Genomic DNA, 17,732 nt, shown 5'->3' with positions numbered 1-17,732 from the left:
TCTTCTTCTTATACACTGTCTGACTGTTCATCCATCTATTTTATATATATATACACACATATATATACATATACACATATGGAAGTTAGCCAACATTTTATATATATATATAAGCCAACATTACATACATATATATCCAATAGTACGTGTGTGTGTGTGTGTGTGTGTGTGTGTGTGTGATGTTGGCTAAATTCCAGAACAAAAAGATGTCAGACTTGATCTTTATCCTTGAGGGATTCAGGATAATGGTTAATGAGTGCTGGGTAGACCACCAATGAGAAGACATGGTGCTGGGTAGACCACCAATGAGAAGACATGGTGCTGGGTATTTTGACGGGGGTGTTCAGGGTGTTCAGGGTGCAGGTAGGGAAAGGAGATGACTCCATGAGCAAACTCAGGCAATGAAACATTTATTTTTGCATATGAGTTTTTGATATTTCAGAGTGAGACAAGGTTTCATTTAACCAGCAACAAGTCAAAGTCTGCACTATAAATATATTGATATAATTCCATTTAATGGAACATCAATGTCTGGGTAGAAGCTTGTTGCTCTTCTGAAAACCCTGTTTCATGATGCCGATCATATTGCAGGATTTTGCCGTTAAATTTATTTTTCTTTTGGAATAAATCCTTACAGTGTGCTATATTTTTTAAAAGTAACAATGTGGAAAGGGGGTTATATGAAAGTAGTTTTACCAGTTTAAAAAACAGGGGTACTGAAAAGGGAAAATAACAGTCCATTTTATTGTAAGTGCCTGAAACTAAGTTATCCTGAATAAATCTTGACTTTTCTTTTAGAATATGCAGAGGTATTTTTGGTAGCCAGTACTTCTTGGCTTTTGATTTGAGGGTTGTAGGAATCCTAAAATGATAGGGTACTGGATGGCTCAAATTGAATCTCAGGTAATTAGACTGATTGTGAGCACGGAAATGGCAATAACATTTAACATGTATCTCCTGTGAGAGATGGGTATTTTGTTGACCATGCAAACATAACAGTTTATTTCCTGAATGTACAGAAAGTGCTTTAAAGCACTCAATTTATGTGCCAACAATTAGGAGATATTTTATTAAATGTATATAAAATAGAAATACATAGCTTTGTATGTGAAATGCCAACAATGTGCATTCTGAAAAAGAAAAAGCTAACTTTGTATTTAACACCACGAAATTGAGATAGTCATACTATAAGGGCAGCATGTTTGTAGAGAATCTTCCTTGTAAATGCTGAGGAATATCTAAAATACCACGAATCAATACTGCTTTTATAATACAAATAAACAGTGAATGAGGCAATTTCATGCCATATTAAGGTGTTTCTGATAAATCTGTAGGTCAGAAGAAAATAAATAGGGATATTTCTAATAGTACTTGTTCATATGCAATTCTTTTTTTTTTTAAGAGAGAAAAAAGAGAGGGAGAAAAAAAGAATGAAAGAGAGAAAGAAAGAGGAAGAGAAAGAGGGATAGAGAAGGGGAATGTTGCTTTATTGCCCAGGCTAGAATGCAGTCTAAAAATGGTATTGAAAACCTCTTTTATGCTTAACAATGGAGACAGGAAGGTATAAGGGAGGAAAAAAACAAGCAGCCAACCAATATTTCATTTAAACCTGTGAAATGCTATGCAATTGCTGAGGAGTGATTTACTTCCAATTATGTGGTCACTTTTAGAGTAGGTGTGATGTCGTACTGATAAGAATGTATGTTTTGTGGATTTGGGGTGGAGAGTTCTGTAAATGTTTATTAAGTTTACTTGTTCCGGGTCTGAGTTCAAGTGCTGGATATCCTTGTTAATTTTCTGTCTCGATCTGTCTAATATTGACAATGTAGTGTTAAAGTCTCCCACTATTATTATGTGGGAGTCTAAGTCTCTTTGTAAGTCATTAAGAACTTGTCTTATGTATCTGGGTGTTCCTGTATTGGGTGTGTATATATTTAGGATCATTAGCTCTTCTTGTTGCATTGATCCTTTTACCATTATGTAATGTCCTTCTTTGCCTCTTTTGATCTTTGTTGCTTTAAAGTCTATTTTATCAGAGGCGAGAATTGCAACTCCTGCTTTTTATTTATTTATTTATTTATTTTTGCTCTCCATTTGGTTGGTAAATCTTCCTCCATCCCTTTGTTTTGAGTCTTTGTGTATCCTTGCATGTGAGATGGGTCTGGATGCAGCATACCGATGGGTTTTGGCTTTCCATCCAATCTGCCTGTCTGTATCTTTTGATTGGGGGATTTAGTCAATTTAAATTTAGGATTAATAATAATATATATGAGTTTAATACTGCCATTTGATGCTAGCTGGCTGTTTTGCCCATTAGTTGATGTACATTCTTCATTATGTTGATGCTCTTTACATTTTGGTATATTTTTGGAAAGGCTGATACCGGTTGTTCCTTTCTATGTGTAGTGCTTTTTTCAGAAGCTCTTGTAAAGCAGGCCTGGTGGTGACGAAATCTCTAAGTACTTGCTTGTTCACAAAAGATTTTATTTTTCCTTGGCTTGTGAAGCTTGATTTGGCTGGATAAAAAATTCTGGGTTGAAAGTTCTTTTCTTTAAGGATGTTGAATATCGGCCTCCACTCTCTTCTGGCTTGTAGGGTTTCTGCTGAGAGATCTGCTGTGAGTCTGATAGGCTTCCCTTTGTGGGTAACCTGACCTTTCTCTCTGGTTGCCCTTAGCATTTTATCCTTCATTTCAACCCTGGTGAATCTGACAATTATGTGCCTTGGGGTTGCTCTTCTTGAGGTATATCTTTGTGGTGTTCTCTGTATTAGCTGGAGTTGAATATTGTCATGCCTAGCTAGGTTGGGAAAATTTTCCTGAATAATGTCCTGAAAAGTATTTTCCAGCTTGGATTCATTCTCTTCGTCGCATTCAGGTACACCTGTCAAACATAGATTAGGTCTTTTCACATAGTCCCATATTTCTTGGAGACTTTGCTCATTTCTTTTTACCCTTTTTTCTCTAATTTTGTCTTCTCGTTTTATTTCATTGGGTTGGTCTTCGACCTCTGATATCCTTTCTTCTGCTTGATCAATTTGCCTGTTAAAACTTGTGCATGCTTCATGAAATTTTTCTGTTGTGTTTTTCAGCTCCATTAATTCACTTATATTCCTCTCTAAATTGTCTATTCTCGTTAGCATTTCGTCAAACCTTTTTTCAAGGTTCTTAGTTTCTTTGCATTGGGTTAGAACATATTCTTTTAGCTCACAGAAGTTTCTTATTATCCACTTTCTGAAGCCTGATTGACAATTGATCACACTAGTTCTCCATCAGGCCTTGTTACCTTGCTGATGAGGAGCTACTATCCCCTGAAGGAGGAGAGGCATTCTGATTTTGGATGTTTTCCTCCTTTTTGCACTGGTTTCTTCCCATCTTTGTGGATTTATCCACCTGTCGTCTTTGTAATTGCTGACTTTCAGATTGGGTCTCTGAGTGGAAGTCCAGATTGTTGGTGGTGATACTATTTCTGTTTCTTTGTTTTCCTTCTGTGGATGCCCCGCCCCCACAGAGCTGGACCTTCCTGGGTTCAGCTGTGCTTGCTGTGAAACTCAATTGTCAGCATTTCCAATTGCAGGTTGGGGGTGGGACCAGCCCAACCCTATCACCTGGCTCCCCGCCTCAGAGCCCCCTTTTTTTCTTTTCCTAATTGAATGGTTGATTCTCTCCCAGGTGCCCCAGTCGCCCGCCAAAAAGGTGCCAGGATCTATGCAATTTCCTGTGCCGCGACCCCACCAGCTGAAACAGTGGCGCTAAGACTCTCGCGCCTTTCTGCCTAGGAATCCCCTGGTCCGGTTCCCGGCCCCCTCCCAATCAGCCGAACAGGTGACCCCGCCCTCTCAGAGCTCCAAACGCCAACCAAAAGGGCACCCAGTCCCACACACTCCTCAGTGAGAACCGCTGCGCAGGGACGCCTGCAAAACAGCCGCGCGGACCAAAAGAGTTGCACTGGAGACCCGCGGGGCCCCTCCGCCCAGAATTCACCGGTCCGCAAGCAAAAATTCGCCTGGAAGTCTGGCGTCCACTCAGTCCCCGCACCTTTACTGGGAGCGGCAACCCTGAGCTGCGGCTAGAAGGCCATCTTGGATCTCTCTCCTTTCATATGCAATTCTAACCATTTGAACAGTTGATGATATTCTCTGGGGAGTAGACGAAAGAGAGGTACATAGTAACAACAGTGGTGGTGGTCATATTTATATAAAAGGCTGAACTTATGAACAGGAGCAGCATGCCTGCTGTTGCTTGGAAAATAGCTTTATGTTAGAGCAGTGAGGAATTCTTGGTCTCTTTCTCTCATTTTCTCTCCCTTCCCCCATGTACTGCCCCAAAGTATTGCATGTTAGTTTTTGTAATTAAAAATCAGTCCAGTGGTGAGAGGACTCAAGATGGCGCTGTGAGAACAACCCAGGATTGGAGCTCTCGTTGTGTCCGCGGAGAGGTGAGTCTGAGCTGCATTTCCAGACTGATCTTTGTTGCCCACGGAACGGGGAAATTCCCAAGCGAAGTGGAGATGCGGGACGCCAGGCAGAACCTCCGCCTGGCGAAGCCGGCAGCTGGGGTGGCGGCAGCCGGCCCTACCCAGTGCTCCCCACAGGGCGCGCTTGTCCGGGTGCCCCGTTGAACCGGCAACCGGAGACGTGAGAGGGCTGGACTTGAGACTGAGCTAGACTTGGACAGTGGGCCAGCCCAGGGGATTGCAGGGACAGAGCGCTAGGGGTGGCCCAGTGGGACGAACAAAACCGCGATTTCAAACAAGCCCCGTGCAGACGGCCCGAGATGCTCTGAGGGGCCAGGGCGTCCACCATTACAGAGGCAACCCGTCCCAACTGAGATACACGCCCATTGCTGACGCAGCCAGCCATTGCCGAGGCAACCCATCCCTACTGAGATACACGCCCACTGCTAACGCAGCCTGCCATTGCTGAGGCAACCCGCTACAACAGAGAGACTCCACCGCAGGGCGTGGCGGAGAACACAGCAGAACAGCAGAGCCAGGGCGAGCCTCATAACAGCAGGGCGGAGCCTCGGCAGGCAAACAGTGGCTAGTCTGCGTCCTAGCTGGGCAGGACCTCAACGGACATCCAAAAATAAAGCCCAAACCCCTCAACACAGAGCATTTGAGAAAAAAAGGGTTTTTTAATGAGCTCTGTTGCAGCAGAATCAAACATAGCAGCCTAACAGCCCTGAATGAACAACAGAGCTCACAGCTCAGCAATTAAGCTCCTATAAAGTACAAACTGTCTCCTCAAGCAGCTCCCTGACCCCTCTATATCCAAAAGACTGACAATAGGCAGGCATCATCCTGGGACAAAGATAGCAGAAAAAGAAACTGGTAGCATCCCTCGCTGTGCCACAGCTGCTAGAGGTGCACCCCAGACAAGCAGGGTCTGGAGCGGACCTCAGCAGTCGTACAGCGAAGGGGCTAGACTGGTAGAAGGAAAACCAAACAACAGAAATACTTCATCATCAACATTCTGGGTGTCCACTCAGAGACCCAATCGAAAAGTCAGCAACTACGCAGACGACCAGCGGACAAATCCACAAAGATGGGAAGAAACCAGCGCAAAAAGGAGGAAAACACCCGAAACCAGAACACCTCGCCTCCTAGAAAGGACCAAAACTCCTCACCAGCAAGGGAACAAAGCTGGACGGAGAATGACTGTGACGAAATGACGGAATTAGACTTCAGAAGATGGATAATGAGAAACTTTTGTGAGCTAAAAGATCATGTATTAAATCAATGCAAAGAAACTAAGAACCTTGAAAAAAGATTTGAAAAAAGATTCGAGGAAATGATAACAAGAATGGATAACTTAGAGAGGAATATGAATGAATTAAAGGAGCTGAAAAACACAATACGAGAACTTCGTGAAGCAAGCACAAGTTTAAATAGCCGAATTGACCAAGCAGAAGAAAGAATATCTGAAGTCGAAGACCAACTCAATGAAATAAAACGAGAAACCAAGATTAGAGAAAAAAGCGCAAAAAGGAATGAACAAAGTCTCCAAGAAATGTGGGACTATGTGAAAAGACCTAACCTACGTTTGATAGGTGTACCAGAAGGGGACGAAGAGAATGAATCCAAGCTGGAAAATACTCTTCAGGACATCATCCAGGAAAATTTCCCCGACCTAGCAAGACAGGCCAACACTCAATTGCAGGAAATACAGAGAACACCACAAAGATATTCCGCAAGAAGAGCAACCCCAAGGCACATAATCGTCAGATTCAACAGGGTTGAAATAAAGGAGAGACTACTAAGGGCAGCCAGAGAGAAAGGTCGGGTCACCCACAAAGGGAAGCCCATCAGACTCACAGCAGATCTCTCGGCAGAAACACTACAAGCCAGAAGAGAGTGGGGGCCAATATTCAACATTCTTAAAGAAAAGAACTTTCAACCCAGAATTTCATATCCAGCCAAACTGAGCTTCAGAAGTGAAGGAAAAATAAAATCCTTTGCAAACAAGCAAGTACTCAGAGATTTTGTCACCACCAGGCCTGCTTTACAAGAGCTCCTAAAAGAGGCACTACACATAGAAAGGAACAACCAGTACCAGCCATTCCAAAATCACAATGAATGCTAAAGAGCATCAGCATAATGAAGAATCTACAACAACTAACAGGCAAAACAGCCACTTAGCATCAAAATGGCAGTATCAAATTCACACATAACAATCTTAACCCTAAATGTAAATGGACTAAATGCACCAATCAAAAGACACAGACTGGCAAATTGGATAAAAATCCAAAACCCATCAGTGTGCTGTATCCAGGAAACCCATCTCACATGCAAGGACACCCAAAGGCTCAAAATAAAGGGATGGAGGAAGATTTACCAAGCTAATGGAAAGCAAAAAAAAGCAGGAGTTGCAATTCTTATCTCTGATAAAATAGACTTTAAAGCAACAAAGATCAAAAGAGACAAAGAAGGCCATTACATAATGGTAAAAGGATCTATACAACAAGAAGAGCTAACGATCCTAAACATATATGGACCCAATGCAGGAGCACCCAAATACATAAGGCAAGTTCTTAATGACTTACAAAAGGACTTAGACTCCTACACAATAACAGTGGGAGACTTTAACACTCCACTGTCAATACTAGACAGATCAACCAGACAGAAAATCAACAAGGATATCCAGGGCTTGAACTCAGACCTGGAGCAAGCAAACCTGATAGACATTTACAGAACTCTCCACCCCAAATCCACAGAATACACATTCTTCTCAGCACCACATCACACCTACTCTAAAATTGACCACATAATTGGAAGTAAAGCACTGCTCAACAAATGCAAAACAACTGAAATCATAACAAACAGCCTCTCAGACCATAGTGCAATCAAGTTAGAACTCAGAATTCAGAAACAGACCCAGAACCGCACAGCTTCATGGAAACTGAACAACTGGCTCTTGAATGCTGACTGGGTAAACAATGAAATGAAGACAGAAATAAAGAAGTTCTTCGAAACCAATGAGAATGAAGACACAACGTGCCAGAACCTCTGGGACACATTTAAAGCAGTCTCTAGAGGAAAGTATATAGCAATAAGTGCCCATATGAGGAGAATGGAGAGATCCAAAATTGACACCCTATCGTCAAAATTGAAAGAGCTAGAGGAGCAAAATAAAAAAAACTCAAAACCCAGCAGAAGGCAAGAAATAACTAAGATCAGAGCTGAGCTGAAGGAGTTTGAGACACGAAAAACCCTTCAAAAAATCAATAAATCCAAGAGCTGGTTTTTTGAAAAGATCAACAAAATAGACAGACCACTAGCCAGATTGATTAAAAAGAAAAGAGAGAACAACCAAATAGATGCAATAAAAAATGATAAAGGGGAAATCTCCACAGATTCCACAGAAATTCAAACCATCATCAGAGAATATTACAAACAACTCTATGCGCATAAACTAGTAAACCTGGAAGAAATAGATAAATTCCTGGACTCCTGTGTCCTCCCAAGCCTAAACCAGGAGGAAGCTGAAACTATGAATAGACCAATAACAAGGTCTGAAGTTGAGGCAGCAATTAAGAGCCTACCACACAAAAAAAGCCCAGGTCCAGACGGGTTCACAGCCGAATTCTACCAGACACACGAGGAGGAGCTGGTACCATACCTTCTAAAACTATTTCAAACAATCCAAAAAGAGGGAATCCTTCCCAAATCATTTTATGAGACCAACATCATTCTGATACCAAAACCCGGCAGAGACCCAACGAGAAAAGAAAACTTCAGGCCAATATCCATGATGAACATAGATGCAAAAATCTTCAATAAAATATTGGCAAGCCGATTGCAACAGCAAAGCAAAAAACTTATTCATCATGATCAAGTAGGATTCATCCCGGGGATGCAAGGCTGGTTCAACATACGCAAGTCTATCAACGTAATTCACCACATAAACAGAACCAAAAACAAAAACCACATGATTATCTCAATTGACGCAGAGAAGGCATTTGACAAAATTCAACAGCCCTTTATGCTAAAAACCCTCAATAAACTCGGTATCGATGGAACATATCTCAAAGTAATAAAAGCTATTTATGACAAACCAACAGCCAATATCATACTGAATGGGCAAAAACTGGAAGCATTCCCTTTGAAATCTGGCACTAGACAAGGATGCCCTCTCTCACCACTCCTATTCAATATAGTACTGGAAGTTCTAGCCAGAGCAATCAGGCAAGAAAAAGAAATAAAGGGTATTCAAATAAAGGGAAGCCAAATTGTCTCTATTTGCAGACGACATGATAGTATACCTAGAAGACCCCATTGCCTCAGCCCAAAAACTCGTGAAACTGTTAAGCAACTTCAGCAAAGTCTCAGGATATAAAATCAATGTGCAAAAATCACAAGCATTCGTCTACACCAATAACAGACTTAAAGAAAGCCAAATCAAGAACGAACTGCCATTCGCAATTGCTACAAAAAGAATAAAATACCTTGGAATACAACTCACAAGGAACGTAAGAGACCTCTTCAAGGAGAACTACAAACCACTGCTCAACGAAATCAGAGAGGACACAAACAGATGGAGAAACATTCCATGTTCATGGTTAGGAAGAATTAATATCGTGAAAATGGCTATACTGCCCAAAGTAATTTACAGAATCAACGCTATCCCCATCAAGCTACCATTGACTTTCTTCACAGAACTGGAAAAAACCAGCATGAACTTCATATGGAACCAAAAGAGAGCCCGCATAGCCAAGTCAATTCTAAGCAAAAAGAACACAGCGGGGGGCATCACACTACCGGATTTCAAACTATACTACAAGGCTACAGTAATCAAAACAGCATGGTACTGGTACCAAAACAGAGATATAGACCAATGGAACAAAACAGAGGCACCGGAGGCAACACAACATACATACAACTATACAGTCTTTGATAAACCTGACAAAAACAAGCAATGGGGAAAGGATTCCATGTTTAACAAATGGTGTTGGGAAAACTGGCTAGCCATGTGCAGAAAGCAGAAACTGGACCCCTTCCTGACACCTTACACTAAAATTAACTCCAGATGGATTAAAGACTTAAACATAAGACCTGGCACCATAAAAACCCTAGAAGGAAATCTAGGCAAAACTATCCAGGACATAGGAGTAGGCAAGGACTTCATGAACAAAACACCAAAAGCATTGGCAACAAAAGCCAAAATAGACAAATGGGACCTAATGAAACTCCACAGCTTCTGTACGGCAAAAGAAACAGTCACTAGAGTGGATCGGCAACCAACAGAATGGGAAAAAATTTTTGCAGTCTACCCATCTGACAAAGGGCTGATATCCAGAATTTACAAAGAACTCAAACAGATTTACAGGAAAAAAACAAACAAGCCCATTCAAAAGTGGGCAAAGGATATGAACAGATACTTTACGAAAGAAGACATATATGAGGCCAACAATCATATGAAAAAATGCTCATCGTCACTGGTCATCAGAGAGATGCAAATCAAAACCACATTGAGATACCATCTCACGCCAGTTAGAATGGCGATCATTAAAAAATCTGGAGACAACAGATGCTGGAGAGGATGTGGAGAAAAAGGAACACTTTTACACTGTTGGTGGGAGTGTAAATTAGTTCAACCATTGTGGAAGACGGTGTGGCGATTCCTCAAGGCCTTAGAAATAGAAATTCCATTTGACCCAGCAATCCCATTACTGGGTATATATCCAAAAGACTATAAATCGTTCTACTATAAGGACACATGTACACGAATGTTCATTGCAGCACTGTTTACAATAGCAAAGACCTGGAATCAACCCAAATGCCCATTGATAATAGACTGGATTGGAAAAATGTGGCACATATACACCATGGAATATTATACAGCAATCAGGAATGATGAGTTTGTGTCGTTTGTAGGGACATGGATGAATCTGGAGAACATCATCCTCAGCAAACTGACACAAGAACAGAAAATGAAACACCGCATATTCTCACTCATAGGTGGGTGATGAAAAAAGAGAACACATGGACACCGAAAGGGGAGTACTAAACACTGGGGTCTATTGGGGGGAAAAGGGGAGGGCCAGTGGGAGGGGGAGGTGGGGAGGGATAGCCTGGGGAGAAATGCCAAATGTGGGTGAAGGGGAGAAGAAAAGCAAAGCACACTGCCATGTGTGTACCTTCGCAACTGTCTTGCATGCTCTGCTCATGTACCCCAAAACCTAAAATCCAATAAAAAATTAAAAAAAAAATCAGTCCAGTGTGAAAATGGGAAAACAATTATATGCCATTCATTAAGGTAGCTAAGTTGGAAAACACCAGCATGGAGTTTTTGCTGATTTGCTGGTGCCTGATGATGAGAGGGACCCCAACTGGATTGTGAAGATTGTCTTTGGGCACACACAACATTGATAAACTGCCTTCACTTAGTTTTCACAGCTTTAACAGCTGCCTTAGTTCAGCTGTAAGTAGCAAGTAAATAAGTTTCATTTATTACCATGCATGTAAAATGGAAAAGCTCATTGTCAATTATAACTGCTAGATACTGTCTATCATTTGTTCAGTTCATTCATCGCTAGGCATAAAGTTTATATAAGCATTCACTTATACTCAGTCTTTCATTGAAGAAATGTTTACTGAATGTGCCAGTATGAATTCTGTAAACATTTATTGAATGAAAAATTCAGGATATGCTGTATAGAGATGTATATCATGTACAGTGAACAGTGGACAAGGTTGAAAAAGGTCCTGAGTGTGACAGATGCGGCAGACAATAAACAAACTCACCAGCAGATATGCCAGTCATGGATAGCTGCAAGTGATGGGGCAGGCACATGCAGGGTGATGGGAGAAAATATGTGCACACCCAGGGAAGAGTGGTGGGGAGAGGGGATGCAGTGGCGGGGCGGATCCTGGGTATAAGATGATCCCAGACCTGGGAAAGTCTTTCTAAAACTGTAATAACTGAAATGAGACCTAAAAGAATAAAGGAGGGAGACTTTCCATGTGAAGGTGGTTTCACATAGTCAGTGGTGGTTGTTGGACTCAGAACTGAGGTGATTTTGCTTTGATTGATATCATTTATGTACAATGATGATATTCTGAGTTGACCAAGGAGCCAACCAGTTAGAAAAGACCCTGGCTGGCCCCATTGGAGAGCCTTAGAGCACCCTGTTAGGTGAATAGTAAGCCCTGAATTCTTGGGTTGATGGGAGACCACAGGGGAGGACCTGGGGCAGCTGGGTGGCACTTGGAGTGCTTGGGACATAGCTATTTCTTTATTATAGTACAGAAATATTTCCATGCTTACACAGGCAATGTGGCATGTGTAACAGCTTGTGTGTAATTCTGTGATCCAAGGAATTTTTATTAACCAATTGTAGTTACAGACCACTTTTATTTTCTGCCACTTCACATAGTTTACTGGAAAAAAGCAAGGGTTGAATTCTGGTTTTCAGTGTTGGCTGTCATAAGATTTTACGGTCTGAATCACATATGGTGGAGTACTCTTATCGAACTGGATGTATTCCTCCCAAGAAGGTAACCAAGCTAACTCTGTGTCTTTTGCAGGCGGCATCACTGTCCACATCTCCCTACCAAGATTTACGATCAAACAGAGAAACCATGTCTTCTCTCCGAATATACCGAGAACTACCCTCTCTATCACACTTACTTGCCCAGAGAGTCCTTCAAGCCAAGGCGGGAGTACCAGAAAGGGTCTGTACCAATGGAAGGCCTGACTACATCAAGGTGAGGGCAAACAGTATTAATATATGCAGGTACATCCAACACTAATGTAGGAACGTGCAGTGCTTAATGTATAATATTAATGTAATAATGTACAGTGCTAATGCATTAATGTACAGTATCAACATATGGTATTAATGCCTTAATGTAGTATATAGCTGAAAGAAAATCCTGCATTTATGAGCCTTCTCAATTTTTCCCAAATCCTCTGTTAAAGAGAAAGGATTCTTGGGGGAAGGCTGGATTGATATAATAAAGGATTGGAGGTTAAGAAAAATATTTATGGGATGGAAAGAGTGGAGGGGGGATGTTGCCGAAAAGCAAGTTTTGGGCTTTGTTACATGAAAAGCTCCAGACCAGGTTGGGTAGGTTGGGGGTAGGGGGGTGAAAGAGAACTTGACAATAGAGAAAAAGTGAGGTTTTTTTTTTTCTTAAAATTATGCTGCACATTTTGAATTGGGGTTCTCCTGAATATTCTTCAAGAAATAATTTTTTTTCCTTTTAAATTATTCTTGACTCCCAAACTCAGAATGTTTAGCTCTAGGTCTGTGCAGTGGCTGAGCCACATGGCTCAGTACATTAGTATTGCAGAGGTCTTTGCACTGAGGTGGTGCAGAAAAATTCTCAGTTCAGGGTTGTTCTATAGGCAAGGCTCTCAGAGAATCTGCCATGGGCAGCTTAGTTAGTGACCTGTGACTGGTGATCTAGTAGATCAGAAACATCTTTGAGTGTGATTGAGCAGTCTCAGATTGTATAGTTTTGTCCTCAGCTGAGACCTGAAAGACTGATGTGTTCTCAGCCCTGAAGGGCAGGGTTGCCATGAGGTGGAGATGATGGTGAATGTTAAGTGTTCCAGCACAAAGCTTGCACATTGGTGCCCAAGACCTGGTGACTTTTCTTCCTATTGCTGCCCTTTTGCCTGATAATTTTGTGCTAATAAAGGCCCCAGATGGTGTAGGAGAAGCAGAACCATTCTAACTCATTCTGCCTTCAGGTTTTCTCCAGAATAGGACTGGAAACATCTGTTGAGATTGTGAGTTGGAGGTTCTCTGTACACAACACTGCTATCTTCTAGATCCATGAGCAGTCCATGTCTGGGTGTTGGGGCAGGAGCAACCACAATGGGAGAAACAAAGCCAAAGGATTCCTGAGCTTCATGGGAACCACTGTGCTGGGGCTTGAGAATGAGAGGGAGTTGAGGGCCTTGTCTCATGCTTGATTTGTATCAGGCCACTTTGTTGTTGTTGTTTTTTTCAAAAAACCAAGGTCTCCCTCTATAGCCATGGCTAGAGTGCAATGATGTGATCATAGCTCACTGACGGCAGCCTCGAATTTCTGGGCTCAAGTGATCCTCCCGCCTCAGTTTCCTAGTAACTGGGATTATAGGCATGGGCCATCATGTCCAACTACTTTTTAAACTTTTTGTAGAAACAAGAATTTGCTATATTGCCAAGGCCAGATGATTACGTTTATTCTAAGCATTTATCTTAAATGATTTGGTTTAAGCACAGTGTTTCTGGGTCCTGATGTATTAACAAATTATAATTTACACAGCTGTTTTTTTCAACCTATGACTTATTAAAGAATATAAACCCTAAAGTTTGGGCTTCTTTTTGCCAGGAAAACAGTATTCTTTGTCTCTGAGAGTCTAAAGACCATAATGAGAAGCGTGAACCATTTCTGAGCATTGGTTTTCTTTTATGAAACCCTGGTCAACACCAAGTAAGAGTCATAAGCACATGTACAAGAGACATGTAACTGGTAGGAAAGGACAAGAGTAGCACTGAAATGTGGCTTGCAAATATCATGTTCAGTCTCCAGGTGTGGGTCTTTTTATCTTTCAATTTCCAGTTTGCAGGAAATGAACACTTTGTGAAATGTCTAGTTGGCTTCAGGCATTGGTATATTTCCTATCCTGAAAGTACAGACAAGGATGCTTTAAAAGTTTGTTGTTGTAGGTTGTTTTGTTAGTTGCCCACAAGCTTAGGAGAATGAGGACAAACCCTTAGTCCTGTGGCTGAAGTCTCGCCCCAACACCTAGCTCGGAGGCCCCCAGATGCAGCTCCTTGCCCTGCGTCCTCCTGATGGTGCTTTGCAAAACAAAAACTTACCCTGTGACCTGTCCTAAATTATCCTTGCCTTGTGTTACTTACAACAATAAACATATCACCCAGAAGGGCCCTCTGCCCCTGCCAGAGCTGGAGTAACGATATATATCATGTACATCAAGTGTGGCTAAAGCAGAGGAAAGCAGATTCTGAAAGAATTTCCAAAATAAGCCATTAATGAACATAAGGGCCTTAAAAAGAAAAAAGTGGTGGGATCAAGGTTATCCATGGGGAGAAAAAAGAGCAGATATGAAATTCTTTTTATTTCCTACCCTAAAAAGAGAAGTAAGGAGGAAATGAGCAGAAGACATCTATGTTCTCCTTTCTACCACAATTTCATTAATTCTCAATCCTGTGCCTGCCATGCTGGGCACTATTTTTCATAGACCGAGAACAAAATTATGCCACTCTCAGGAAATATAGGGAAGCTAGTATCTGGGTGTTCCCCTGGAGGCTTACAGGGGAAGGGATGTGTCAGCCCAGTCTCTCCACACCCCTGTATCTGCACGGATTGTCACCCTTCTACTCTTAAGACTCATTACTGGAACATCCTGCTCACTTCTTCATCTAAACATTGACTCTGCTTAGTTTCTGAGGTTGGATATAGGGCTCCCACCTGCTGAATGAAAAAGTCATGTGGTCCAGGGCTTGGCTGGGTTTGGTGATTAAGCCCAGACACAAAAAAACACCTGGTTTCTGGAAAGGTTATCATCTCAGCGTGAGGCATGATTACAGCTGCACACAACTCTTACTGGCCATAAATCTTGGGGATTTACAGCAGGTGCCATGAGGGGAATGCTTGTGATTTCCAACCATTCTTAGTGTGAAATGGTTTCTTGCAATCCTTGATAATTCTCTGGTATAGAATCTGCCTTTAGTTCAGATAGACCTGAGATCAATTTATGAATAAGAGGTTTGCACTTCAAGCCTCATTTCCCCATAGGCATGTTACCATGTGAAACACTTGGACCCCAATTTGAGACATTCTGTTAGCTAAGCCAGCTCCTAAAGATGGGCAAAATGAAAAGCATTAGAAGAAAGAGGTGAGTCTTCAGTGCTGTTAGATCTTTATCCTAAAGGGAGAGGGACCATGGGTGGAGTGGAATGGCGGCACAGAGTGAGGAGACAGAATTGAGTTCGGATTTGATGGGTGTGGCTGAAAGGCAGAGGGCAGGGAATTGGCAGCATCAACTCTGTCACTTAGTGACAAGACTCCTTGGTAAACCAAAGAGAGTAAGGGAGGGAAGAGCTGAGAGAGAAAAGGCATTTGGTATCCTTTCCAAAGGTCAGGAAAGAAGCAAGGAAGTTGGTAGCAGGCTTGTCTCTTGTGCTGCCTATTGAATTTTATATATTTTTTGTTCAAATACATACTTGAGTCTCCTACTCAGAGCTGTACCACTGGGGTATACTTAGCCTCCATAGCCTGGGCTTGAGAATCAGTGTGAACACAGGGCAGATAGAGTTCTCAGCACTGGACTTGCTTAGGTAATCTCAGAGCCTTTGAATTGTCTATAATGTATTTCTGATTAAATTTGCAGACATTTTGGTCATTATTTCTTCCAGTAATTTTTCTTTCCCTGATGCTCTGTTCATTCCCCCCGCCACTGCCCAATCTTTTCTTCCCCTTCTCTGTTCTTCAGATTGGATAGTTTCTGTTAATCTAGTTTTCACTTCACCAAGTTTTTCTCCCTTATCTCCATTTGGTGATTAAGCCCAGCCAGTGAATGTTCTGTTTCACATATTTTGCAGTTTTATAATTTGCATTTGATTCTTTTTAATACAGTTTCTACTTCTCTTACCTGATTTCCTGTCTTTTATTTTATTATGACCTTACGTTGCTTTCCTTGTTGAGCATGGTTTAAAAAGCTGTAAAATTTTTGTCTGCTAATTGCAAATGTCTGGTCTGCCTGGAGTTGGTCTCCATAAGTGTCTTTGCATTCCCCTGAAGAGTGTTTTTATCTTTGGCAGGCAGGTTATTTGATTGTTGAAAATGCACACTCTGTGTCTTGGGTGGCAGCTCCAATCTCATTTGAGTTCTTTAGCTTGAAATCTACCCCATACATGTGAGGTCATGCAGAGATTTGGGCCCAGTTTATGTATTGAGGCTTCCTGTCTTTTGCTCTCTCATTTTCAGGTTTCTTTCTTCATTTTCCAGCATCTGTGGTTGCCTCAAACTTAGTCCTCTGGTTTTATAGTCAAGAAAAGATAATCAAGAAAGATTCATCTTTTAGCTGCCCTACCTGACACAGACTGGAGCTGACCTTCAATCTGGAAGCTTTGAATCTTTCATAGTTAATGGAAAATAATCAGCAAAGCCTCACACAGTGCCATTTTCTGCTTCCACCTGTTGGCTCTCCCCAGAATCTACCTCTTTAGATCTTTCAAATTGTTTGAAATATTTTGTCTGGAGTTTATATGAAGTCGTGACAGATGTTTGCCTTAGCCCTAGTGGGAGTTGAGGGCTCAGATGGCAGAGAAGAAGACAGGTGCTATGTAACTTGGATCCTGGAGTGCGTGGGCTTGGAATCCCATCTGTTACAGTGAGGGTAAGGAGGACTCTATGTCCCATAAGGATTGGGGGCATGAATCAAGCCCTGTGATTCAGCCAAGGACCTTTGGCAGCACATTGGGATGGACTCCCCAAGCTGCCTAGGATGGCAGAACAGTTTCTTTAGATGGGTGACTTTTGACCTTAGAAAGTTTGAGAATTACATGTAGAAGTAGTGAAGTCAATCAAATCAACGGACACAGAGCAGAATCTGATAGAGGAGAGAGAGAACAGACCATGAGGAGTAGTATCACAGAAGTCAAGGGAGAGACTATTGAAAAATTGAGAGGATGGATGCTATGAAAAAGCACAGTGGGAGAAGGATGAGAAGCAGTGATTGGGTCTGGAAAACAAGGTGATACTTGGAGTATCAAGGTTGAGGGGAATCAGATCTGATGGGTGAGACATGAGGAGAGGAAAGCAAGTCTGCCTGTAGACCACCCTTTCTGAAAGAGAGAAGGGAAAACTGGCGTGGAATGGAGCCCAGTGAGGACTGTCTTATTTTACTCTTTACCTTTGGAGATCGGAGCTAACACTCAGTGGAGAAAGGAGACAGTAGGGAGGAAGAGGGAAAATCACAGTCTAGGAGATGGTCTACAGATGAGGTTCCCAAGAAAGAGGGCAGGGATGAAAGAAGTTGGCTCAGGGCAAGAGGAGGAACCTCTTTTAAGTGGATTCCATCTTAATGTAATTGATCACTTGGACATACTAACAAATCTTGAAGTTTGCATAAATAAGCATTAAAAACAGGTTTTAAAAAAGTGTTGTGTGGCCCTTTTGTCCTGGTGAAAAAAATCTTCATTTCTCACCGCCAGGCTCAGGAACCTAGTTCGCTGTTCGTTATTTCCTCTTTCCTTTTGTCAGAGTCTTGTC

General features: G+C 41.9%; 1 protein-coding gene across 2 annotated transcripts in view; it reads left to right on the top strand.

Moving 5' to 3' along the window:
* Nucleotides 1-17,732, top strand: part of SAXO1 (stabilizer of axonemal microtubules 1) — a 126,605-nt gene that overhangs the window by 92,022 nt on the left and 16,851 nt on the right. For both annotated transcript variants that reach the window (XM_017973780.4, XM_035306414.3), the window contains exon 2: nucleotides 12,027-12,206. In XM_017973780.4, the coding sequence (XP_017829269.2) occupies nucleotides 12,184-12,206 (23 nt within the window). In that variant the 5' untranslated portion in view covers nucleotides 12,027-12,183. The remainder of the gene's footprint in view (nucleotides 1-12,026; nucleotides 12,207-17,732) is intronic.

This window comes from Callithrix jacchus, chromosome 1 (genome assembly GCF_049354715.1).
Source record: "Callithrix jacchus isolate 240 chromosome 1, calJac240_pri, whole genome shotgun sequence".
Lineage (NCBI taxonomy): Eukaryota > Metazoa > Chordata > Mammalia > Primates > Cebidae > Callithrix > Callithrix jacchus.
The sequence above is the reverse complement of the archived record's forward strand: the minus strand, read 5'-3'. Positions and strand labels throughout refer to the sequence as shown.